Source organism: Balaenoptera musculus, chromosome 1 (assembly GCF_009873245.2).
Source record: "Balaenoptera musculus isolate JJ_BM4_2016_0621 chromosome 1, mBalMus1.pri.v3, whole genome shotgun sequence".
NCBI lineage: Eukaryota > Metazoa > Chordata > Mammalia > Artiodactyla > Balaenopteridae > Balaenoptera > Balaenoptera musculus.
The window spans coordinates 81,626,671-81,654,194 of record NC_045785.1 but is presented as its reverse complement, the minus strand read 5'-3'; the positions used below and the strand labels follow the sequence as shown (position 1 = coordinate 81,654,194).

The 27,524-nt window shown below is 38.9% G+C and overlaps 1 protein-coding gene across 1 annotated transcript in view; it reads left to right on the top strand.

Annotated features, from left to right (window-relative positions):
- Positions 1–27,524, top strand: part of DIPK1A (divergent protein kinase domain 1A) — a 131,262-nt gene that overhangs the window by 99,945 nt on the left and 3,793 nt on the right. The window contains exon 3 of the mRNA XM_036853191.1: positions 20,261–20,368. Within this exon, the coding sequence (XP_036709086.1) occupies positions 20,261–20,368 (108 nt within the window). The remainder of the gene's footprint in view (positions 1–20,260; positions 20,369–27,524) is intronic.

The window sequence follows — 27,524 nt, the reverse complement described above, 5'->3', positions numbered from 1 at the left end:
TCGCAGTGCACGGGCCTCTCACTATCGCGGCCTCTCTTGTTGCGGAGCACAGGCTCCAGACGCGCAGGCTCAGTAATTGTGGCTCACGGGCCCAGCTGCTCCGCGGCATGTGGGATCTTCCAGGACCAGGGCTCGAACCCGTGTCCCCCGCATTGGCAGGAGGATTCTTAACCACTGCGCCACCAGAGAAGCCCCTCTCATTTTTAATAATTTAATATTTATTTTCAAGGTAATTACTGTCACATAGGAATCATATTAAAAGTATAGTCCATTTTAGAAGATACATTGATCAACAAGTATTTCTTGAACACTTACTACATGTTAGTCATTATTCTAGGTGCTGTTGATACAGTAGTAAGCAGAGTCCATGTCTGGAGGAGCTTATATTCTGGTAGCAGAATATGAATAATAAAAACAAAAGCAAATAAATGACTTCAGGTACTGAGAAGTGCAGTGAGAAAGGATATAATAGTAGTATTTAGTAGAGAATGGCAAAGGCATCTTATCTTGACCAGAGTGGTTGGGACAGGCTTCCCTGAGAAGAGGGCATTTTGAATTGAAACCTGGTGAGAAGGAAACAGTTGTGTATCTGGGCAAAAAGCATGTAAGGAGAAAGGACAGTGAGTGCAAATGCCCAAAGAACAGAGCAAGTTTGGGAAATACAACCGGTTTCATGTGTGACTTATGAAAATCTGTCTCATTACTTTAGTCATGTCAGTACATTATAAAACCTTGTATATTAATGGTACGGTACACCAAGTATGAGGAACTTCTTGATTACGAGTACTCAACTATATCATGTTAGTCTACTGGAAAAAATACTAGCCTGGAGTCAAAGAACCAGCCTTACCCTTTCTTGTGGTGTATTGTATGGCTTTGAATAAGTGACTTCATTTCATTGACTTGCTATTAATTCCATTGTACAGGTGAGAAAAGTATTTCTGCCCTACCTGCATCACAGATTTTATGAGGATAAAGTGGAAGTGAATCAATTAAGCTGAATGATACTCTGACATATCTATTTCTTTTGTTTTAAAATAAATGTTTATTTTATCCCACAATAAGAAGTTTCTTGGGCAGCTAAAGTATCTGACATATCTGTTGAATACAGAGAAGGTTCTCAAGTCCTTGACTTGATTTCATTTGGCTTGGGGCAACTACCCTAGTCTTTGTTGCCCCTGTAACCATAGCATTGTACTTCAGAAGTTTCCCCAGAAGATTGCTGTGGCTCTCCCATTTAGAGCATTGCCTCCAAGGTGAGAACATTGTTTAGGTTAGGAATGACAGGTGATCAACAGAGTGTGATAAGCAGTTTACTTATGTTTAAGAATAATGGTCTGTCTCAGCTTACATAGCTTTCTTCTTTCTGTATATCTCTGTCTCTGCCTTTTCACCTTTCCCTCTGTTTGTGTGTGATGGGTCATGTCTATTGCAGTAGTTAAGTGCATAAGCACTGGAATAAATGAGGTTCAGGTTTGAGTTCTGGCTTTGCCATTCCTTAGCTGTAGAGGTTAGGCAAATTATTTAGCCTCTATAAAATGGGGATTAAAATGAGGATTTTAATATTCTCAGGTGGTTGTGAGTTCACGTATTAAAAGGCTTAATACAACACTTAACTCAACACGTAGTAAGTGCTCAATAAATTATTATTATTATTATTATTTCAAGTTTATGCCTTTGAATCTGACTGGAACGATAAGATATATACATACACACATACATACATGGCGTTATATGATCAGTTGCATCAATCAAGTTTCAAGCAGAGAAGCAGAGTCAAAAATATATATTAAGAGATTGATTATTATTTTAAATTTTATTAATACAAATTTATTAATATTATTTATTAACAACATGTGTGGACCTTGAGGGCATTATGCTAGGTGATATAAGTCAGCCAGAGAAAGACAAATACCACATGATCTCATTTATATGTGGAATCTAAAACACAACAACAACAACAAATCCAACTCACAGATACAGAGAACGTATCGGGGTTGCCAGAGGAGGGGGTGTAGGGTGGGCAAAATGGGTGAAGGGGGTCAAAAGGACCAAACTTCCAGTTATAAAATAAATAAGTCATGGGGACACAATGTACAAGATGGTGACCATAGTTCATACCACTGTATTGTATATTTGAAAGTTGCTAAGAGAGTAGATCTTAAATGTTCTCTTAAGAAAAAAATTCTGTAACTATGTATGGTGATGGATGTTAACTAGACTTCTTGTGGTGATTATTACACTGTATATACAAATATTGAATCATTATGTTCTATACCCGAAAGTAATATAATGTTATATGTCAATTATGTCTCAATTTTTTTAAAAGTGAGAGATTTCTTGCAAAAAATTGGCTTACCCAATTGTGGCAAGTCCGAAATGACAGGCTAGAACTCTTGGGCCTAGGCTAAAGCTGCTATGCACAAACAGAATTTCTTCTTCGTCAGGGAAGCCTCAGCAATGCTCTTAAGGCCCTTCAACTAATTGAATCAGGCCCACCCAGATTATCTGGGATAATCTCTTTTAAAGTCAGTTGATTATGGACACATGTCTAAAATACAGCAACACCTAGATTATTGTTTCCTTCATTAGCTGGGAACTTCAGTTTAGCCAAGCCAACACACCCGAAGATTATCACATCCGGTTAAAATGATTTAGTTTGTGCTACAAATAGTTGTATTACAAAAATTTAAGGAAAGAAGGTTTCAAGGAATAGATAAATCACTATGGGTAGCATAGTAGAGAAAGGCTTCATAGAGGAGGTAGATCTTCTGTAGGGCCTTACAGAATAGGAAGAATTTGGAAAGACACTGAGGAGCACCTTTCTCCTTCTCATTACAACCAAGCTTGCCTTAGCACTTTTATCCCTAAGAGCAAGATGCTGATTAACATTAGATCTGAGAATTCCCAGAACCATGCATCAGTAGCCAGTGAACCACAGCCTTGGTCACTGGGCCTTTTGGCTACCTGCAAATTAATATCTTTTCCTCTTTTGTCTTTTTACAGTAAATTTTAAAAACAAACTTAGAATGTGGAACAAATCAAATATGTATTTCACATGCATTATGTACTGTGTGTGAATTAGTCTAATTTAGTAATCAAGTACATTTCTTATAATTTCAACATGGGAAGTCACTACAGAATATTAGTATTACTGCCCTGAGATGTTTTTCTCTAACCAATGGATCATTTTTGTTAAAAGATGTCATAAAGTTAATGGGATTCTTAACTTCTAGCCAAAACTGAGATTAATTTTGCACCTTGTACATTGACTTGCAATTTCAATTCAAGTTTCTTGTTTTCAGTTTTTAATAAAAGTATGAAACCTTCCACTGTTATATCCATTATTTAGAGCTGGATTCTAGTGAAATGCATAATAGGCTTTTAAAACTCCAAGAGGGGAAATGGAGTGGGGGTGGTGTTCCTGGGAAGCCAAGGTTAACTTGTGGAAGCGTAAGGAATAAGAACTCTTCTGCTCATCTTTGTTTAAAGGCAGCTCTCTCTGAAACTAAGGGCAACAGTAACTAAGCCTAATTAGATGTGCTTAGAAGGATCCATTTTTTTTCCATTTGTGCTTTTTTTCTTTTTTCCACCAAGGTAGTTACAATATGTTGTATAATTCACTGTACATTTTCTCTGATCATAGCAATCACTAATTGACTCATTATTTCAGCAAAGTTCTATTTTGTGCCTAACCATAAAGAAATTTTGTACAGTTTGACTCTGTGGTTTGCTGGGTTCTTTAAAAAAGAAAAAAAAGAATGGTGGGGGAGGGAGAGAAATTTTCCTTCTGTACATTTTTCAGGACAACTTTGTTTAATATTGAAATTTCTGGCATGTTTCTCCATGATCGAGAGTGTTTGTTCTGAGGTTCTACCTGGGTAATAGAAGAATCACTCGCTGTGATATTCTGGTGAACCTTTGTGACTATTATATGAGCACATGCTTTAAAATGAAACACTAAAAGGTGAGAGAGCCTCTAGATTTTATTACAGTCTCTTAAGATTTAATTTCTAGAGGTAATGATTTGTTGCTTAAAACAACTAGCTTAACATATACTAAATTTGGGGACTTCCCTGGTGGTGCAATGGTTAAGAATCCGCCTGCCAATGCAGGCGACACGGGTTCGATCCCTGGTCTGGGAAGATCCCACATGCCGCAGAGCAACTAAGCCTGTGCGCCACAACTACTGAGCCTGCGCTCCAGAGCCTGCAAGCCACAACTACGGAGCCCAGGTGCCACAACTACTGAAGCCTGCGCACCTAGAGCCCATGCTCTGCAACAAGAGAAGCCACCGCAGTGAGAAGCCCGCGCACCGCAACGAAGAGTAGCCCCTGCTCGCAGCAACGAAGGCCCAATGCAGCCAAAAATAAAAATAAATAAATAAAATAAAATTTATTTTAAAAAATATAGTAAATTTAAGATATTTAGAACCATGTTTCCAATTAGATAGCGGTACATAACTAATGGTTTCACGTAGCTTTTATTTGCTCAGGATCAATTATTACTTGACTCTAGAGGTTCATATTGTGCTGTTATCCTATATTTTTAAAATACATGGAACCAGTTCACTTGGAACATACTGCTTTTAAAGTGCAAGCTTAACTTTTTCCTTTTAAAAATATGGTCTTCCTTTATGCCAACTTGAGTTAGGTTACCTATCTCTTCTTTGCAAACTTACAGAAAAATATTTACTGAACAAATTTATTTCAAATCTTAACAGACATAAGCCCTATTCCAAGGGTAATCTTACTGGTTAAATTATAGTAGCATTCCTGGTGGCCTTCACGTGCTGGGCTGCACTGTCTCATGTCACGTTCACCATGATGCTGAGGCAGGTGGCATCACTGTTATCATGAACATCGTTCCTGAGAAGCAGTAAAGAGACTAGGGGTTAAAGCCAGCTTAGAAGAAACAAGCCAGCAGTAAAACACCATGTGATTTTAGTTATATGCTTACTAGCGCTGTGCTGGAACCTGGAGTTACAGAGATAAGGCATGTTCCCACCCTGAAGACGCTTACAGACTAGGAGAGGACATGAAAAAATAAACAAGAAGTACATAATTGAGACTGGGAGTAGGGTTGGTAGATTTAGGGGAAAAAAAACCCAAACAGGATACCCAGTTAAATTTGAATTTAAAATAATGAGTGTTTTTTAGTATATGTCCCAAATATTACCAATAAACAACTAAAAATTTTTAGTATATGTCCCATGCAATGTATTTTTTTATTGAGCCATCCCGAGAAGGTTCCAGAAGACTTTCTGGAAGAGGTTGTATCTGGACTGAATTTTGAGCAGTGCAGGCAGAAAGAGGCATGTGCAAAGCTACAAAGATATGAAAGAATGCTACATTCCAGAAATAGTGTGGCTAGAGCAGAGCGCATGAGGGGCAGTTTACAGAGATCAAGTTAGCAGAGTCAAATTCAAAAAACCATTCATGTTGGGCTTCCCTGGTGGCGCAGTGGTTAAGAATCCGCCTGCCAGTGCAGGGGACACGGGTTCGAGCCCTGGTCCCGGAAGATCCCACATGCCATGGAGCAGCTGGGCCCGTGAGCCACAATTACTGAGCCTGCGCGTCTGGAGCCTGTGCTCCGCAACAAGGGAGGCCGCGATAGTGAGAGGCCCGCGCACTGTGATGAAGAGTGGCCCCCACTTGCCACAACTGGAGAAAGCCCTCGTGCAGAAACGAAGACCCAACACAGCCATAAATTAATTAATTAATTAATTAATTAAAAAAAAAAAAGAACCATTCATGTTGTGTTAAGGGTAGTAGAGAATCAATAGAAGTTTTTAAACAGGGAGGTGAGTGATCAGATTTATGTTTCAGACTAATTTCACTGGTTGTAGTAGAGGGTAAATTGGATAGGAGACTATCACAGGCAGGGAGACCAGTTTTATGGTTGTTGTTGTAATCCAGGCACAAAGCAGTGAGAGCTTAAACCACGGCATTGGCGGAGGGAATAGAGGAAGAAATAGCTTCAAAGGATATTAAGGAAATGACTTGATCGCCAGCACATGGTGACCAGCTGAATGTGGGAGGATGAGGAGGAAGGAGGCGGTTAAGACATCTCACTGTTCCCTCCCTTGGATGCCTGAGTGGATGATGGCACCTTTCAATGAGGCAGGGAATAAAGGAGAACAACCCTTGGGGGAGAGGAAGGCAGGAGATGGTGAGTTCAGTTTGGGGAAGGTTGAGTGTGAAGTACTTGTAAGTTATCCAAATGGAGACAGGAGATGTCCAAGAAGCACTTAGATATTTAACTCAGGAGAAAGGCCTGTGTAAGGACAGAGGTTTGTTAGAGCCATGGGAATAAATGTTACCCATGATGATATACAGAGAACCCAAAGAAAGTAGAACAAAACCCTGGAAAACAATATTTATGATCATGAGAAAGGAAGAGAATGACTCCACAGAAAGACTCAGAACAAGTGGCCAGAGAAGTAGGAGAAAAACATGGGGACAGAAGCCATTAGAAAAGTGGTCAACAAGGACGAATGCTGAAGAGAGGTTAAATAATGTAAGAACTGAAATTTGCAATTCAGAGTTCATTGTCAAAAGTGTTATAAGCACTACCAAATGTAAAATAGACAGCTAGTGGGAAGCAGCCGCATAGCACAGGGAGATCAGCTCGGTGCTTTGTGACCACCTAGAGGGGTGGGATGGGGAGGGTGGGAAGGAGACGCAAGAGGGAGGAGATATGGGGATATATGTTTATGTATAGCTGACTCACTTTGTTATAAAGCAGAAACTAACACACCATTGTAAAGCAATTATACTCCAATAAAGATGTTTAAAAAAAAAAAGTGTTATAAGTATTTTCAAAGTGTACTACGGTCCAAAGCCAAAATATGTTGGATTAAGTTTGAATGGCAGGAAATAAGTGTTGACAGTGAGTTTAGACTACTGTTTCTAGAAACTGTGCTGGGAAATCTGTTGGTTTGGGTTTGGTTTGGTTTGGTTTGAATTTTTTTTGATTGTGATAACATCCACGTAACACTTACCCTCTTAACCATGTTTGTTTCTCAGTTTGTTATTACTTTTAGTCCCCACTTTATTGAGATATAATCAACAAATAAAATTGTAAGATATTTAAAGTATGTGGTGATTTGACATACATATACACTGTGAAAGGATCCCTCCCTCGAGTTAATTAACACGTCCATTACCTAACATACTTCCTTTTTTAGTGTGTGAGAACAATTAAGTTCTACTCTCTTAGCAAATTTCAATTATACAATACAGTGTTATCAGCTATAGTCACCATGTTATAATACGTTAGAGCCTTAGACCTTATTCATTTTATAAATGAAAGTTTGTACCCTTTACTATCCTCTCCTTATTTCCCCCACCCTCTCAGCCCCTGGCAACTACTTTCCTACTCTCTGTTTTTCTGATCTTTTTTTTTTTTTCAAATGCCACTTATGAGTGATACCGTGCAGTATTTGTCTTTCTCTCTCTGGCTTATTTCACTTAGCATAATACCCTCCAGGTTCATTCACATCATTGCAAATGACAGGCTGAATAATATTTCATTGTGTCTATATACCACATTTTCTTTATCCATTCATCTGTCCACAAACACTTAAGTTGTTTCTATAACCTTGGCTATTGTGAATAATACTGCAATGAACAAGGAAGTACAGCTATCTCTTTGAAATAATGATTTTGTTTCCTTTGGATATATACCCAGACGTGAGGTTGCTGGATCGCATAATAGTACTATTTTTTTTAATATAAATTTATTTATTAGAGACTGCATTGGGTCTTCGTTGCTGTGCACGGGCTTTCTCTAATTGCCGCAAGCAGGAGCTACTCTTTATTGTGGTGCGCGGGCTTCTCATTGTGGTGGCTTCTTTTGTTGTGGAGCATGGCCTCTAGGCACACGGGCTTCAGTAGTTGGGGCTTGTGGACTCTAGAGCGCAGGCTCAGTAGTTGTGGCTCGCAGGCTTAGTTGCTCCACGGCATGTGGGATTTCCCAGACCAGGGATCAAACCCGTGTTCCCTGTATTGGCAGGTGGATTCTTAACCACTGTGCCACCAGGGAAGTCCCAGTAGTACTATTTTTAATTTCTTGAGGAACAGCAATACTATTTTCCATAGTGCATCTTAACCATTTTTAATCGTACAGTTCAGTAGTGTTAGGTATATTCACATTGTTTTGTTTTAGGTATATTCCATAACTTTTTCATCTTGCAAAACTGGATCTCTATACCCCTTAAACAACTTCCCATTTTCCCTTCCCCCAAGCCCCTAGCAACTACCTTCTGTTTCTATGAGTCTGACTACTTTAAAGATCTCACATAAGTGGAATCACACAGTATAGTTACACTTGAACAACATGGATTTGAACTGCATGGGTCAGTTTATGGTGGATTTTTTTTCACTAAATATGTTCTACAGTATTATATGTACCGCAGTTGGTTGAATCTGCGGATGCAGAACCATGGATACAGAGGGCTGAATATAAAGTTATACACAGATTTTCTGCTGGGGAGGGGATTGGTGCCCCTAACCCCCATGTTGTTCAGGGGTCAACTGTGTTTGTCTTTTTGTTGACAGGCTTATTTCACTTAGCGTAATATCCTGAAGGTTCATCCATATTGTAGCATGTGTCAGAATTTTCTTCCTTTTTAAGGCTGAATAATATTCCATTGTATGTATATAACCACATTTTGTTTATCCATCCATCCATCCATCCACGGATTCTTGGGCTGCCTCCACCTTTTGGCTGGGAAATTGTTTTAAACTGACCTAATCCAGTTTGGTCATGCACACTTCCTTAGATTCTATTTTGAAAAATAATGGTAGCCACAGAAAATGTTTGATATAGGTGAGTATTAACTACTTCCTCACAACCTTTTTACTAGGTTATAATGAAAATGATTTCTACTATACACATAGGCATTTATTCAGCACGTATTTGTTTATAAGCAGCCACAAAACATTTCATATAATCAGTCTGTAAACTCATTAAAGTTCTAACTCTGGCCTTTTAGGTGTTCTATCAACTTTCATGAAAGATTTCAGAGGCAGCTCCTGTTACCCTTATAATTAGCATCAGGCAACTAGAAATTCTGAACCAGTGAGTCTCAAAATGTGGTCTCTTGGACCAGCAGCACAGTACTGCGCACGGATCTGTGCTGAAGCTCCCTGAAGTTGAGCACCTCTGCTGTAGAACGATTAGCTCTGGGTACCTCCCTAAAGATAAAGGTATGGCTTCAGCTGGTTCTTATACCTCTTTGTGAAAGAGTAGGAATGTCTCTTATTGTAGCCAATCCACCTCTCTTAATTTCACCAGTGATAGTTCATTTCTAACTTAACCATGCTACTTAACTAGCCACAAATTTCACCAGTTAAATCCTAATTTGCTGATTAACAAAACCTCAGAGATGGATCAATCCTTATCAAGATATGGATAATATTGTAGAAGCCCTTACAGCAGCTGCCTCTGGAGCATGGGCTTCCTGACTACCTTATTAGAATGCTAGCCAAGCACCTGTGCATTCCTGATTGGGACATTAGAGGCACCTGGACTATAAACAAGCACACAAGTAGCACACTGTATATGCTGAAAGTAAAATACAGACATTAGAACAGAAGGGAACAAAAGAGTGGAGAGTGTTCGTGTGTGCGTGTGTGTATGTGTGAAGAGAGAGGGAAAGAGACTGAGTGTGATGAGCACCGTTAATGGCCCAGAGAAAGAAGTTAGGAGAGAAGGGAAGAATGAGAGGTTGAAGATACAGTGAGAGTGCAGAGAATGGTGAAGTTGATTTAAAATAGATGATGTAGGGAATGGGTGAGGGTGCTGACTAGAGACTTGGAGAATTTTCAGGAATTAAGAACCCAACTATTGTGTTTCCTCCTAAATAAGGAGAAATTGGTAAGATTGTCTGAAATACATTTTTAGAACGTGGATCTTAGAAAATTATTTAAAACCTGGTACTATACATCTGTTCATTGTTATCGCCCCTTGTGGTACAGTTCCCGTAGTTCATGAAATTATTCCTTCAGCGTAAATGGGTTTTGTAAAATGTAGCTGAAGAGTGCCATCTTCTGGTACTCTGAGGTATGTACAAGCAAAGGAGGTTGTGTGGTAGAATCATAGTAAAATAAAGCCTTTGATGTTTTGTGCTGAGTATTGTAAAGTTGAACATTCTTTATAGTTTCTGTGTTTTTTTAGTTAGAAGATCAGATTACTGACAGTGATTATAGTTTGTGTGTATGGCCGAGCCTAAAAACAAGACAAAACAAAAAACAAAACAGTATGTGGCCAGCCATCCTTTTCATAAAAGCATGTGGGAAATTTGCTTTTGGTTTGTGATAGAAGCCACAAGTTGAAGAGCCTGTTCTTTGTGACTACCTCTTTGATGCAGGCTTGGCTTGGCGCCTTTGCTCAAAACAAGAATCTGATTCTTGTAGCTGAATACTGGATTTGTCTTCACTGTTTCACAGCTTGCTAATAAGATACTGGTTTGTCCCTTTTTTTTTTTTTTTAATGTCTTAAATATTATGGAAAAGCATTCATTTTATCCTCAATGAGGTTTTAAAATCAGAACCTCTATGTTCTTTATGGTGGTTATTTAATAAACATTTATTAGACACTTAAATATCAACCTCTGTGCTATGTGCTAAAGGGAAGCGGAGATTCAGAGATGACTAAGACCATGTCTGTGCCTTCAAATCATCTTACTTTGTATTAGGGAAGATAATGTGAACGTAAATGATGTTAGATTTGGGAATACAAGAAAACAAGGGAGGAGAATATAGGCTCAGGAAGGAAATAATACAGCCTCAAGATTATTCACTGGAAGACATGTGTGGTGGAGAGGGCCATGTTTAAATCTTGACCTTGGGCGGAGTGGCAGATAGAATGTGCTTCAGGATGCAGGAGCCAAAGATCAGGACAGTTAAAGTGGATAGCTCTATTAGTCCTATTCCAGGAGTTGTTCGTAATAGAATGCCCTGTTTCTGGATAAAAACCCAGACTACACTTCATTTATTCATCCATCCAGCAAGTGCTTTTTATATGATTTGAGTATATGCAAAATCCCAAGGAAACAAATATGAAAGTCCTGGCCCCACTTTGAGTTGCTTGTGCAAAGGGAATGAGTGTGATCAGGGCCCCTAAGCAGGAGCACTGGGGCAGGCATCAGACCCCACCACTATTAAACCTGCTTTGCATGTTGCTCTCCAAGATAAGTAATCCTGGTTCTTTTACTTCAGTGGTTAAAAGCACAGGCTCTGGAGGCAGACTATCTGGGTTCAGCCAGCACCACCACTAACCTGCTCTGCAAGTTTCTTAACCTCATGACCTCTCTTGCCTCAGTTTCTTTAACAATAAAATGGAAATAATGATAATACCTCTTTCTTAGGGAGGTTGTGAGAATCAAAGAGAAATACATGAAAAGTTCTTAGAACAATGTTGACATGTAGAAAACAATATAACGAACACCTGTGTACCTACTATCTTCATAACAGACCTTAACCTTTTGCCATATTTGCTTCATTTTTTTAAAAATTTATTTTATTTATTTATTTTTGGCTGAGTTGGGTCTTCGTTGCTGCGCATGGGCTTTCTCTAGTTGCCGCGAGCAGGGGCTACTCTTCATTGCGATGCACGGGCTTCTCATTGCGGTGGCTTCTCTTGTGGCAGAGCACGGGCTCTAGGCACACAGGCTTCAGTAGTTGTGGCACGCGGGCTCAGTAGTTGTGGCTCACAGGCTCTAGAACGCAGGCTCAGTAGTTGTGACGCACGGGCTTAGTTGCTCTGCGGCATGTGGGATCTTCCCGGACCAGGGCTCGAACCCATGCCCCCTGCATTGGCAGGCGGATTCTTAACCAGTGTGCCACCAGGGAAGCCCCTGCTTCGTTTTTAAAAAGAAAAAACATGGTAGTGCAGTTAAGCTCTCTTTACCCTCCCTGGTAGTCTCCTTCCTCCTCCCCAGCGGTAGACACCATCTTGAATTTGGTGTGAGTTCTTGCCATCATGTTTTCATACTTTCACTAATTGTTTATGGGTACATAAACAATATATAGTATTGCTTTGCATGTTTCTAAACTTTAATAAATGGCACTAAACTGCACATACCAATCTGCAACTTTTTCCACTTGATATTATGTTTTCAACATTTTTCTGCGTTGATATGCATAGGCTGAGTTCTTTCATTTTAATTACTGTATAGTATTGCATTGTATGAATATACCACAAGTTACTCAGCCATTCTCCTGGTGATGGACATTTATGTTATTAATCATTTTCCACTCTTACAAACAGCACTGCATCCTGGATGGCACCTTGAAGTCCTCCTAGACTATACCTTGACCTGATATTTTTAGAGGGAAAGATTTTTTGTTACTGATTAATTTTTTAATGTTTATTAGTCTTAGATTTTCTATTCTGGTATCACTTTTTATTATTGTTTTAGACATATTGCTCATTTTAAATGCATTGCCAGAGTTGTTTACATTATTCACTATCACTACCCTTTCTATCCTGATAATCTTTATTTGTTCATCCTCTGTTTCTCAATGATCAGTCTTGCTAAAGGTTTATCTCTTTTGTTAAAGTTTTCAAAGAACTAGCTTTTGGCATTGCTGATCTTTTTTTTCCCATTAATTTCTTTTTTTATTTTTGGCTACGTTGGTTTTTGTTGCTGCCTGTGGACTTTCTCTAGTTGCGGTGAGCGGGGACTACTCTTCGTTGCGGTGCACGGGCTTCTCATTGTGGTGGCTTCTCTTGTTGCAAAGCACAGGCTCTAGGCACGCAGGCTTCAGTAGTTGTGGTGCACGGGCTTAGCTGTGGCATATGGGATCTTCCTGAACCAGGGATTGAACCCGTGTCCCCTGCATTGGCAGGCGGATTCTTAACCACTGTGCCACCAAGGAAGTCCCTCCCATTAATTTCTGCTGTTTCCTCTCCTCCTCCTCCTCCTCCCCTCTCCCCCTCCCTCTCCCCCTCCTCCTTCTTCTTCTGGGGGTTGGTTTATTCTCTTATTGTTATTATTGTGATTTTTTAAAACATCTTTTGTTGAATGTTTACTATTTATTTCAGTCTCTTATTTTTTCATCATTGCATTTAAAGCTGTAAATTTTCCTCTAAGAACTGCTTTAGCCACATCCCACAAGTTTTCATATGTATACCTTTGTTGTTGTTCAGTTCTAAATATTCTGCATTTCCCTTGTGACTTCTCCTTTAACCCAGAAATTATTTAGAGATGTGCTTTTTTGTTTCCAAACATGTCTGTGTCTATTTTTACATTATTTTTGTTGTTGATTTCTTATTTATTTGTTGTCAGCAAATTGGTCTATGTTATCTAAAATCCTTAGAAACCCTAAACTATACCTGCAGGAGGTTTCACTTTTGAGTGAGGCCCAAGAAGTCCCACCACCTTTGCCTTAGTGAAGAAACATGCCAGTGAAATTGCTGGCCATCTGATATGAAACAGATGGTTCTGCATTTCCTAAAAATCCACAGAGGTTGACCTGGGCAAGAAAGTATTGAGCGTCTCCCCGTGTAGTCCCTCACAAACTTGAGTCCAGGAACTAGATTGCTCTGCTCCTCCTATGAAGATGAAACCTAATATTCTTGGTTGCAACCCAGTCTAAAGGAGAAAGGAGCCATGGTCAAGAGCTCACCCAGGAGCTTCTGCTAGTGATAGCTGAAGGGCAACAGATCCTAGGTATTGGTATTTAACTCTACACGTGGGCAGGACTCTCGATCTCTATCTGGGCTATCCTTATCCTCAGAGAAAACTGTGGCAAGTGTTGGAAGGGGGACCCGGTGGGCAGGTCTGAGGAGCCTGTGCTGGCCTTTCCAAGTATTGAATAATACCAGAGCCCACTGTGCTTTGGCTATTTGCTTGGGATCATGAAAAATTTATGCCCCCGAAGTGAAGGGCTCAAGAAATTATCCTCAGCCCCTATCCCACACAAGAGGAAGCCCAATCATTGGAAGCCCAGTCATTGCAACCCTCTAGTAGGTTGCATTGTCCCTCTAATAGGTTGTATTGTCCAAGCCAGAAGTGGGCAAGATTGATCTATGAGCAGCATAATGTCATCAGACTAAGAGAACCAGACAGACAGGGAAAATTCTGGGGAAGAGCAAACAAAAGTTAATTGCAGAAACCAGAAAAGAACAAGAAGATCTAAAGCAGAGAACAGGAGATGAAGATTAGAGAAGTTCTCTCAGTTACAGAAACATAGCCATAGCCTTTTCTTTTCACTTTGTATTGATTAATTCCTTCTTTCTGCTTTCTTTAGATTTTTTTTCTAATTTCTTGATTTTTTAATTCATTTGTCTTGTTCTGTATTTTATTAATGTAATTAAGACTTTGCATTCTTCTCTAGTTTTTTAATTTTATCACTAGTTTTAGCTTTAGTTTCTGATATTTAAAAAAAATTTTTTTAAATAAATGTATTTATTTTTGGCTGCATTGGGTCTTTGTTGCTAAGAGCGGGCTTTCTCTACTTGTGGCGAGTGGGACCTACTCTTTGTTGCAGTGTGCGGGCTTCTCATTGCAGTGGCTTCTCTTGTTGCAGAGTACGGGCTCTAGGTGCATGGGCTTCACTAGTTGTGGCACGTGGGCTCAGTAGTTGTGGCGCACAGGCTTAGTTGCTCTGCAGCCTGTGGGATCTTCCTGGACCAGGGATCGAACCCGTGTCCCCTGCTTTGGCAGGTGGATTCTTAACCACTGCACCACCAGGGAAGTCCCTGAATTCTTTTTATTATTATTTTTTATTTCCCAGTTGCTTAACATTTCAATTTAGCCTGTCTCTTTGACTCAAGAATTAAAAGAACATTTAAAATTTTCCAGGTAGATTTTTTTGTTAATTTCAAATTTTATCATATTGTGATTGGAGCATACTGCTTCTGCCATGTCTACTTAGTGGAATGTATGGAGGTTTTGGTGTAATTTTGTAAATGTTCCATGGGCTTTTGAAAAGGTCTGTTCTCAGGGCAATTAGATCTACCTTATTAGATTATTGAGTTCTTCTGTATCTTTTTTTGTAAACTTTTTTATCTGTCATAGACTAAGAAGAGCAAATTAGGGTCTCCTACTTCTAATGCCTTTCTGTTTATTTCTTTTTCTATTTCTTATAGATTTCACTGAATCAATTTTGATGTTACTTTATTTACTTTATAGAAATTCATGACTGTAGTATTATAATATCTTCATTGTGGATTATATGTTTTAACATTATAAAGAGCTTTTCTTTTTTGCCTTGTTAATGCTCCCCCCCACCTCCCAAAATTCAACCTCATCTGGTATAAGATTGTGGCTTAACTTTTCTCTTTGCATTTGGCTGGTATACCTGTACCGTCTTTTATTTTCAACTTTTCTGACATTGTTTTCTGAAGATATTTTTCTTATAATAGGTAAGCTTATCCCATATGACATTTATAGATATGTCTTAGTTCTGTATCACATTTTATGACCTACTTTGTTTTTAAGGATTCATTTGGTTTGTATCTTTCTCTAGAGGGTATATATTTCTGTGTTTTACACGTGTTCCTTTTGATAATTTAGGAAGGTTTGTATTCAGATTTTAGCTCTTCTAGTGGTTAGCCTTGTACTATTACTTTTAAAAGTATACTTTATCCTGTATTGCTTTAGACCATATCAATTTATTCCCCACTACAAGCAATGACAAATTATTATACTTCCATCTATCCCATCTCCTTTACTACACCTAATTTTAATTAATATATTATTATTATTAGTTCTTCAACTAGTCATCTCTATACTTTTGATTATACTTCTGTCTCTGTTATTTGATTTATAAGATATAAATATTATCTTGTTTATAAATTTATTTATTCATTTATTTATTTTTGGCTGCGTTGGGTCTTCATTGCTGCACACGGGCTTTCTCTAGTTGTGGCGAGCAGGGGCTACTCTTCGTTGCAGCGCGCAGGCTTCTAATTGTGGTGGCTTCTCTTGTTGCGGAGCACGGGCTCTAGGTGCGCAGGCTTCGCTAGTTTTGGCTCCTGGACTTCAGTAGCTGTGGCTCGTGGGCTCTAGAGCACAGGCTCAGTAGTTGTGGTGCACGAGCTTAGTTGCTCCACAGCATGTGGGATCTTCCCAGACCAGGGCTCAAACCCGTGTCCCGTGCATTGGCAGGCGGATTCTTAACCACTGCACCACCAGGGAAGCCCAATATTATCTTTTGACCTTGGATATTAAAGATAAGGAAATCAGGGACTTCCCTGGTGGTCCAGTGGTAAGTAACCCACCTTCCAGTGCAGGGGACGCAGGTTCGATCCCTGGTCGAGGAACTAAGATCCCACATGCCGCGGGCAACTAAGCCCACATGCCACAACTACTGAGCTTGTGTGCCTCAACGAGAGAGACAGCGTGCCACAGACTACCGAGCCCACGTGCTCTGGAACCCGCATGCCACAACTAGAGAGAAGCCCAACACCGCAACTAGAGAGAAACCCAAGCAGACCACGCGCCGTGACGAAAAGATCCTCCATGCCTCAACAGAGATTCCATGTGCCTCAACTAAGACCCGACTCAGCCAAAAAAAAGGGGGGAGGGGAATAAATAAATAAAATAAACATTTAAAAAATAATGAAGATAAGGAAATCAACATCCTTTTGCTGTCTCTCATCTTCCATCTCTCCTTCTTGGTTCTTGTTAATTTTATTACTTTTACTGGTATAATTTATAATATTAACATTCTGAACAATATACAGTAGTGATTAAGAGAAGGAGCTCTGGAACCAGACTGCCTAGGTTGGAATCTTGGCTTTATCATTTTGTAGCTTGAGCAAGTTACTTAATAGCTATTTCTGTTTCCTTATTTTTACAATGGCTATAACAATAGGTTCTACCTCACAGGGCTGTTGTCATAATAAAAGTACAGCACTGGAACAGTGCCTGACATATGGTAAGTATCTAGTAGCTACCATATACTATATTAACAATTATTATGAAATAGATTTCCATAGTTGTTTTCATCCCAGTCCTATATTTCAACTGGCTTACATGTTCAATTTCTCTGTTCATCTCTTGGTTGCCTAAAATTCATTCTCTATAGTTTTTCAAGAGTTGCTAATGGGAATTCTATCTTCTGATCCTTACATGTTCAAAAACATTTAACACCTTTTACTTGAAAGAAAGTTTGGCTATGGAGAATAAGAAGAGCTATTCTGAGCACTTATTAAAATTACAGATGATCTATCCTCATTAAACCATTATAGCTCATAATAATGCTATAAATCAAGTAGTAGGTACCTCCCCTTTTACAAATGAGAAAATTAGGACACAGGCAGCTCACACTTCCTTTCTCAAACTTTGCTGGCATTGCACCACTGTTATCTACCTTTGAATGTGGCTATGGAGAAATCTGAGGCCAATCTGATTTATTTCCCCTTAAAAGTGTCTTGATCTTTTTTGCCTGGATGCTCAAAGAATTATTTATTTTTGAAGTCCAGTAAAATTCAATGGGATATGTCACAGGGGTCATTCTGTGTCAGTTTCCTTGGGACAGTGTGTGTCCTTTCAATCTGTAGATTAAAGACTTCTTTCACTTACATGAAGTTCTCTTGAATTCTACTTTGATTATTTTTTCTGTTCTACGTGTTCTATTCTCCCTCCTATGGACATGCTGGATAGCCTTTGTCTTCTATATCTATAATTTTATCTCAAATTCTTTTTAGTTCTTTTTAAATTTCCATTTCATTTTGCTCACTTTTCTCAACCTAGCCCTCATAAGTCTTACTATGTTGTTATTTTTGTCTGCCCCCCCCCCTTTTTCCCCATTCATAATGTGACTTGAATTTCTTCGATTTTTTTCTTTTTCTTCATTTTTGAGTTCTGCTTGCTTATTTTACATTTACTTCTTTTGTCTCTCATTATGTCTTCTGCTTTGAGGCCTTATTTTAAACTGTTTCATTAAGTCCTTTGAATTCATAACTATTTGTTTGGTGTGCTTCATGGCAGTATTTTTCTGGAAAATTTCTTTATTTGACATGTCCTTTTCCTATTCCTTTCCTCCTTTTCCTTGTACATTTGCTGTATAGATCTCCTGCTTGTTTTCTTTTGAGTATTACTCATTACTGAATGAAAGGAGTTCTTCAACCACTATTTGCAAGAAGCAACTGGGACAGTGAAATGAGCAAGTGGTGAAACTTCTGTGGCCCAGAGTTTGTGTGCATGTGTGTGTGTTTGTGTGTGTGTGGGTGTGTGTGAAAGAGAAAAAAAGATGAGATGGAGACACTCACACAGATTGGTTTAGCCTGTCTATCTCCCCAGCAACTACAGAGATACTCATAATATAGTCTCTCCCAACCCTTATTTTATTTACAGACTGCCTCCAACATAGACAACATTTTTAAGGATTTTATCAATCAGCACTGCCTTGCCCCGCTACTTTACGATGCCAAATAGAGTCCTTAGAAGTTCCCACAGCTTGTGCCCCTTAAACTTTCATTGCAAACCAGAGTGATGGTTCTGTTCCTCTGGTGTACCACCTATTCAGTGCTCCGCCAACTTTGTCTGAGAAGTGAGGTCACAGCAGGTATTTAATCTCAGCATCCTTCTGTACTCTGGTGTAATTTTCACTGTATTTTGCAGGCCATCCTCATTTACTGTGCCTTAGGGTTACACTGGTACCTTATTTTGTCAAAGCGTTTGGTTTCTTTTTTTTTTTTTTCGGCTGTGCCACACGGCTTGTAGGATCGTAGTTCCTTGACCAGGGACTGAACCCAGGCCCTCGGCAGTGAGAGCTAAGAGTCCTAACCGCTGGACCGCCAGGGAATTCCCATCTTTTTCTCTTTTTCTTGTTTTGGGGCAATATCAAAGATGACAAGATGACAGAGGTGACTTAATTTTGTTATTTTAAAATATTTCGGTATTTTAAACCTTATTTTTTATTTTAAAATTGAGCCATTTTTAAAAATTGAGTGCCCACCTTCTCACAGAGAGTAGGTACCATACCACCTCAGGCCACGCTAAGTGGGAAAAATGGTTTCAAAATTCTATGCACACCCTAGTCACAACAAGATCTCTCATCATTATATAGCTAGTAAGGAGCAGAGCTTGTATTCAAATCCAAGTCTGTCCAGATCCAAAGCCTGAATTCTTTTCATCATAGGACTTTCTCTTAAAGAATATAGATATCTCTTTATGGTGTCTTTAATATGTTTCTTCTTTTTTAAATTTTAATTTTCTTGGTGTATAGTTGATTTACAATGTGTTAGTTTCAGGTGTACAGCAAAGTGATTCAGTTATACATATACATATATTCATTCTTTTTTAGATTCTTTTCTCTTAAAGGTTATCACAGAATATTGAGTAGAGTTCCCTGTGCTATATACAGTATGTCCTTGTTGGTTATCTATCTTATATATAGTAGTGTGTGTGTGTTCATCCCAAGCTCCTGATTTATCCCTCCCCTCTCTGTCCCCTTTGGTAACCATAAGTTTGTTTTTGATATCTGTAAGACTGTTTCTGTTTTATAAATAAGTTCATTTGTATCTTTTTTTTGGATTCCACATGTAAGTGATATCATATGATATTTGTCTTTCTCTTTCTGACTTACTTCACTTAGTATGATAATCTCTAGCTCCATCCATGTTGCTGCAAATGGCATTATTTCATTATTTTTTATGGCTGAGTAATATTCCATTATATATATGCCACATCTTCTTTATTCATTCCTCTGTCGATGGACATTTAGGTTGCTTCCATGTCTTGGATATTGTAAATAGTGCTGCAGTGAACACTGGGGTGCGTGTATCTTTTCAGATTATGGTTTTCTCCAGATATGTGCCCAGGAGTGGGATTGCTGGATCATATGGTAATTCTATTTTCAGTTTTTAAAGAACCTCCATACTGTTCTCCAGAGTGGTTGTGCCAGTTTACATTCCCACCAACAGTGTAGGAGGGTTCCCTTTTCTCTACACCGTGTCCAGTATTTGTTGTTTGTGACTTTTTGATGATGGCCATTCTGACTGGTGTGAGGTGATACCTCTTTGTAGTTTTGGTTTGCATTTCTCTGATAATTAGTGATGTTGAGCATCTTTTCATGTGCTTTTTGGCCATCTCTATGTCTTCTTTGGAGAAATGTCTCTTTAGATCTTCTGCCCATTTTTTGATTGGGTTGTTGTTTTTTTTGACATAGAGCTGCATGAGCTGTTTGTATATTTTGGAGATTAATCCTTTGTCAATTGCTTAGTTTGCAAATATTTTAATATGTTTCTTCTTATGAACATTTTTCTATTAACTACTTTTTTATTTCCTGGTTTTTAGTGTGACAAGTACAAGACTGGAGTTATTGATGGGCCCGCATGTAATAGCCTTTGTGTTACAGAAACTCTTTACTTTGGAAAATGCTTATCGACCAAGCCCAACAATCAGGTATGGACATTATGAATAAACAGTCCAGATTTATGGTGCTCTCTGATTTTACCTTAAACTAAATTAAAGCATTGTTAAGAGCATTCTTGAACTAGAACTTTAGGACATTTTAAATACTTCAATTGTGTATGCGTTGATTCACTCATCCAACAGATGTTTATAAATCCCCTATTCCCAGCATGTTCCAGACACTGTTTTAGTTATTAGGAAAATAGTGGTGATTAAGATAGATAAGATTACTTCCCTGTGAGTCTCACATTATTCCAGAGGGATGGGGAACATAAACAGTTGATAGATAAATAAATAAGCAAGGTAATTACAGAACGTGGTGTGTTTTATATAGGTTGTAAACAGGGTGGGTTGATGAAAAATGCAGGGGACGGTGAGGGTAGAAATATGCTTTAGAAGAGGTGATCAGGGAGGACCTTTCTAAGATAAAATTTGAGCTCATACCTGAATGAAGAATTAAACTGAGGCATGGGCAGAGGACAGGATGAGCTAAATCACAAAAGAACTATAAATAGCTGATAAGTATAATGAAAAAAATGTTCTACCTCACCTATCATCAAAGAAATATAAATTAAAACAATAGGACACCATTGTGCTAGAAGAAAATACAACAAAACATCAACACCGGGACTTCCCTGGTGGCGCAGTGGTTAAGAATCCGCCTGCCAATGCAGGGGACACAGGTTCGGTTTCTGGTCCAGGAAGATCCCACATGCCGCGGAGCAACTAAGCCTGTGCGCCACAACTACTGAGCCTGCGCTCTAGAGCCCGTGAGCCACAACTATTGAGCCCGCATGCTGCAACTACTGAAGCCCGCGCGCCTAGAGCCCGTGCTCCGCAACAAGAGAAGCCAACACAATGAAAAGCCCGCGCACTGCAACGAAGAGTAGCCCCCACTTGCCATAACTAAAGAAAGCCCGTGCGCAGCAATGAAGACCCAACGCAGCCCAAATAAATAAATAAATAAAATTCATTTTAAAAAAAAGTTAGAATCCATTGGAAAGATATAACTTGATAGCTTCCATCACTAGTTATTAAGAGATTCTAGAACAGATCTCTAAGCAATTCCTTAAGTAGCACAATATCCTAAGTTAAAAGCAAGTGTAATCAACCTTCTAACACTTTCTTTTTAAATCTTTTTAAAAACACTTCCTAGGGACTTCCCTAGTGGTGCAGTGGTTAAGAATCCGCCTGCCAATGCAGGGGACACGGGTTCGAGCCCTGGTCCGGGAAGATCCCACATGCCGCGGAGCTACTAAGCCCATGCGCCACAACTACTGAGCCCACGTGCCACAACTACTGAAGCCTGCGTGCCTAGAGCCCATGCTCTGCCACAAGAGAAGCCACCGCAATGTGAGGCCCGCGCACCACAATGAAGAGTAGCCCCTGCTCGCCGCAACTAGAGAAAGCCCGCGTGCAGCAATGAAGACCCAACACAGCCAAAAATAAATAAATAAAATAAATTTTTTTAAAAAATGAAGCAAATATGGCAAAAGGTTAAGGTCTGTTATGAAGATAGTAGGTACACAGGTGTTTGTTATATTGTTTTCTATATGTCAACATTGTTCTAAGAACTTTTCATGTATTTCTCTTTGATCCTCACAACCTCCCTATGAAAGAGGTATTATCATTATTTCCATTTTATTGTTAAAGAAACTGAGGCAAGAGAGGTCACGAGTTTAAGAAACTTACAGAGAAGGTTTGCACCGCAACGAAGAGTTGCCCCCACTTGCTGCAACTAGAGAAAACCTGCACACAGCAACAAAGACCCAATGCAGCCAAAAATAAATAAATAAATAAAATAAATTTATAAAGAAAAAAAATCAACACTGGTTATCCTTGGGCAGTGGAATATTGCATGATTTTTATGTTCATCTTTTTTCTTTGAATTATTTCTAAGTTTCCAATATAAATACTCATTCATCTTATAGAAATTTAAAATAGATTTTAAGTCTACACTACTAGCCATGTTTAAGAGGATTTCTGAAATAAAGTCCAATATTTGAGTATCTACTATGTGCTAGGTACTGCTTAAGGCATTGGGAGAGACCATGGGGAATAAGACAGACAAAGCCTCTGGCCTCATATGCCTTATGTTTCATGTGAAAGAGGACAGATGATAAAAGAGCCAATAAAGAAATAAGATCATTTCAGGGACTTCCCTGGTGGTGCAGTGGTTAGGAATCTGTCTGCCAATGCAGGGGACACGGGTTTGATCCCTGGTCCGGGTAGATCCCACATGCTGTAGAGCAACTAAGCCCGTGCACCACAGCTACTGAACCTGCGCTCTAGAGCCCACGAGCCACAACTACTGAAGCCCGCGTGCCACAACTACTGAAGCCCGTGTGCCTAGAGCCCATGCTCTGCAACAAGAGAAGCCACTGCAATGAGAAGCCCATGCACCGCAACAAAGAGTAGCCCCCGCTCGCTGCAACTAGAGAAAGCCCGCGCGTAGCAACAAAGACCCAACGCAGCCAATAGATAAATAAATAAGTAAAAATTTAAAAAGAAAAAAAAAAAAGAAATAAGGTCATTTCAGACATTGGTAAGGGCCGTGAAGAAAATAAAATGGGGTCATGGGTTAGAGAGTGACCTGTGATGGAAGAGGGATCTATTCTAGGTAGGGGGTTGGGGAAGGCCTCCCTAAGGTGACATCTGGGCTGAGACTTGAATGATGTGAAGGAACCAGCCATATGAAGATTGGTGAGAGTGCATTCCAGGCAAAACCAACAGCAAGTGAAGGAGGTCATGAAACAGGAATAATGCTGATAGGTTTAAGGAACATAGAGAAGACACATGTAGATGGGACATAGAGACCCAGGGAGTAAGTGGTAAATATCAGGTTGGAGAAGCAGGCCAGCTCATAAGAAGCCTAGCAGACAATGAAAACGGCTTTGGACTTTATTCTGATTGAATTAGAGGGTTTGATGCAGAGGAGTGATTAATATTATTACCAATTAATATGGTCATATTTGTTTTTTATGTATAAGCAAGAGTAGTCTGCCTGGGTTCATATGTTGGCTTTGCCACTATTGTATTCCCTTCATCATGCTGTTTCACTTCTTTCTGCTTCAGTTTCTCTATCAGTTAAATCAGGATAATAATAGTATCTACTGCATAGGGTTGTTACAGGGAGTAAGATAAATTAGTAGACTGTAGCACAGAGTAAAGCACCGTATAATGTTACTTTGATAAATAGCTAGATAGTTAATAGTGACTAATTCTGGGAATTAGAGAAATGGGTGTAGAACTTTTCCTTTCATCTTTCTGTGTAATTTGACTTTTAAAAAATTATATTTACAGCTATAAACACATTAGAAATAAGAAAGATCTCAAATAAACAATCAAACTTTATAACATAAGGAATTATAAAATGAAGAGCAAACTAAACCCAAACCTAGCAGAAGGAAGGAAATATATGGATTACAGCAGAGATAAAGGAAATAGAGAATAGAAAAACAATAATAAAGAAATAATAATAAAGAAAATCAATGAAACCAAAAGTTGGTTCTTTGAAAAGGTCAACAAAATTTGACAAACCTTTAGCTAGATGGACTGAGGAACAGAGAAGACTCAAATAACTAAAATCAGAAATGAAGCGGGGACATTACTATCAGTTCTACATAAATAAAAAGGATTATATGAGAGTACAGTGGACAATTGTACACCAACAAATTGGATAATCTAGATGAAATGGGCAAATTCCTAGAAACACAAAACCTACTAAGAAATAGAAAATCTGCCTAGACCTGTAACTAGTAAGGAGACTGAACTGGTAATCAAGCCTCCCAACAAGAAAAGCCCTGGACATGTGGGCTTCACTGGTAAATTCTACCAAACATTTAAAGAAGAGCTAGCACCAGTCCTTCTTTTTTTTTGGCTGCGCCATGAGGCATGTAGGATCCTAGTTCCCCGAACAGGGATCAAATCCATGCCCCCTGCAGTGGAAGCTCAGAGTCCCAAACACTGGCCACTGGACCACCAGGGAAGTCCCACATTAATCCTTATTAACTTTTGCTGGTTCAACATATGAAAATAGAGCAGTGTAATACACCAAATAAACAGAATGAAAGAGAAAAAAAGGATCATCGCAATTGATGCAGAAAAGGCACTTGACAAAATTCATGATAAAAACACACAGCAAACTAGGAATAGAAGGCAACTACCTCAACATACTAAAAACCCTTATGTGAAAAACCCACAGCTAACATCATACTCAACAGTGAAAGACTGAAAGCTTTTCATCTAAGAACAAGGCAAGGATGCCCACTTTCACCACTTCTATTCACCATAGTACTGGAAGCTCTGGCCAGATCAATTAAACAAAGAAATAAAAGGCATCCAAATGGGAAAGGAAAAAGTAAAATTATCTCTGTTGACAGAGGATATGATCTTATTTGTAGAAAAACCTAAAGATTCCACAAAAAAATCATTAGAACTAATAAATGAATTCAGAGTCCACACACAAAAATCAGTTGCATTTCTATACACTAACAATGAACAATACAGAAAAGAAATTAAGAAAACCATTGCATTTATAATTGCATCAAAAAGAATACTTAGGAATTAACTTAACCAAGGAGGTGAAAGACTTGTACAATGAAAACTTCAAAACATTGCTGAAAGAAATTAAAGACATAAACAAATGTAACCACAACCCATGTTCATAGATTGGAAGACAATATTTTTAAGATGTTAATATTACCCAGCGTGATCAAGATTCAGTGCAATCCCTAGTAAAATCCCAAAGACAATTTTTTGCAGAAATAGAAAAAGTCCTAAAATTCATATGGAATCTCAAGGGACCCTAAATAGCCAAAACAATCCTGAAAAAAATACCAGAAAGCTGGAGGACTCACTTCCTGATTTCAAATCTTACTATTAAAGCTGTAGTAATCAAACAATGTGGTAGTGGAATAAGGACAGATATATAGACTAATGGAATAGAACAGAGAGCCCAGAAATAAGCCCTCACATATATGGTCAAATGATTCCTTTTTTTTTTGGCTGCATTGGGTCTTTGTTGCTGCGCATGGGCTTTTTCTAGTTGCGGCGAGTAGGGGCTGCTCTTCATTGCAGTGCATGAGCTTCTCATTGCAGTGGCTTCTCTTGTTGCGGAGCTTGGGCTGTAGGCATGTGGGCTTCAGTAGTTGCAGCAAACGGGCTCAGTAGTTGTGGCTCGTGGGCTTAGTTGCTCCGCGGCATGTGGGATCTTCCCGGACCAGGGATCGAACCCGTGTCCCCTGCATTGGCAGGCAGATTCTTAACCACTGTGCCACCAGGGAAGTCGCTCAAATGATTTTTGACAAGGGTGCTAAGACCATTCAATAGGAAAAGGACTGTCTTTTCAACAAATGGTACTGGGAAAGCTGGATAAACACATGCAAAAGAATGAAGGTGGACCCTTACCTAACACCATTCTCAAAATTTAAGTCAAAATGGATCAAAGATCTAATGGTAAGAACTAAAACTATGAAACTCTTAGGGACTTCCCTGATGGCGCAGTGGTTAAGACTCTGTGCTCCCAATGCAGGGGGCCCAGGTTCAATCCCTGGTCAGGGAACTAGATCCCACATGCATGCTGCAACTGAGGAGCCCTCCTGCTGCAACTAAGACCCAGCACAACCAGATAAATAAATAAATAAATATTTTGAAAAATAAAAAATAAATAAAACTCTTAGATGAAAACATAGGGCAAAAGCTTCGTGACATTGGGTTTGGCAATGATTTCTTGCATATGACTCCAAAGCCACAGGCAACAAAAGAAAAAATAGACAAATTGTACTTCATGAAAATTTTTAAATATTGTGCATCAAAAGACAATATCAATAGAATAAAAAAGAAGCTCACAGAATGGGAGGAAATATTTGCAAATCATATATCTGATAAGGGATTAATATACAGAATATATAGAGGGCTCCTAAAACTCAACAACAAAAAAACAAACAGCCGGATTCATTCTCGAAAAAAGATATACAGATGTGCAATAAGTGCATGAAAAGATGCTCAGCATCACTGATTATTAGGGAAATGCAAATCAAAACCACAATTAGGGAATTTTTTGGCAGTACAGTGGTTAGGACTTGGCGCTTTCACTGCTGACGCCCGGGTTTGATCCATGGTCGGGGAACTAAGAAAAAAAAAAAGCACACAATGAGATACCACCTCACACCCATCAGGATGGCTACTATCAAAAAAACCAGAAAAGAAGGATTGCTACGTGTCCTTGGAATCATTTTCTGATTGTATAGAGAGTGTGAAATATTGACAAGTGGTAAAACAACTCAGGACAAGCATTGCTCAGTAAAATAAAACTCTGTGAGTTTATTCTGGAAAAAAAAAAACAGAAAATAACAAGTGTTGGCAATAAGGCAGAAAAACTGGAACCCACTGTTGGCAGGAATGTAAAATGGTGTAGCCGCTGAGAAAAACAGGTTGGCAGCTCCTCAAAAAATTAAAAGTAGCATGACCCTATGATTCAGGATTTCCACTTCTGGGTATATATGTAAAAGAATTGAAATCAGGATCTCGAAGAGATATTTGTACATCCATGTTCATAATATTCACAATAGCTAAAACATGGAAGCAACCCAAGTGTCAATCAGTGGATGAAAGGAAATGCAAAATGTGGGCTATTCCTACAATGTAATAGCATTCAGCTTTAAAAAGGAAGGAAATTGTGACACATGCTACAATGTGGATAAACCTTGAGGACATTATGAAATAAGCCAGTCACAAAAGGACAAATTCTCTATGATTCCACTTATATGAGATACTTAGAGTGAGTAGTCAAGATCATAAAGACAGAAAGTAGACTGGTGATGGGCTGGGGGCTGGGGGAAGAAGGGGAACAGGGAGTTATTGTGTAATGGGTAGAGAGTTTCAATTTTACAAAATGAAAAGAGTTCTGGAGACAGATGGTGGTGATGGTAGCACAACCTCATGAATCTAATACCACTGAACTGTATGTTAAAAATAGTTAAGATGGTAAATTTTCTATTTTTGATATTTTACAATTTAAAAAATGGAAAATAATAAAACTGATGACCATGGTCAAAAATATATATATATATTTAGGTATGCAATACTTTTATAATTTAAAAAAATTAAGGAAAAAAGCTTTGAAGTATGATTTCAAATTTGCAAT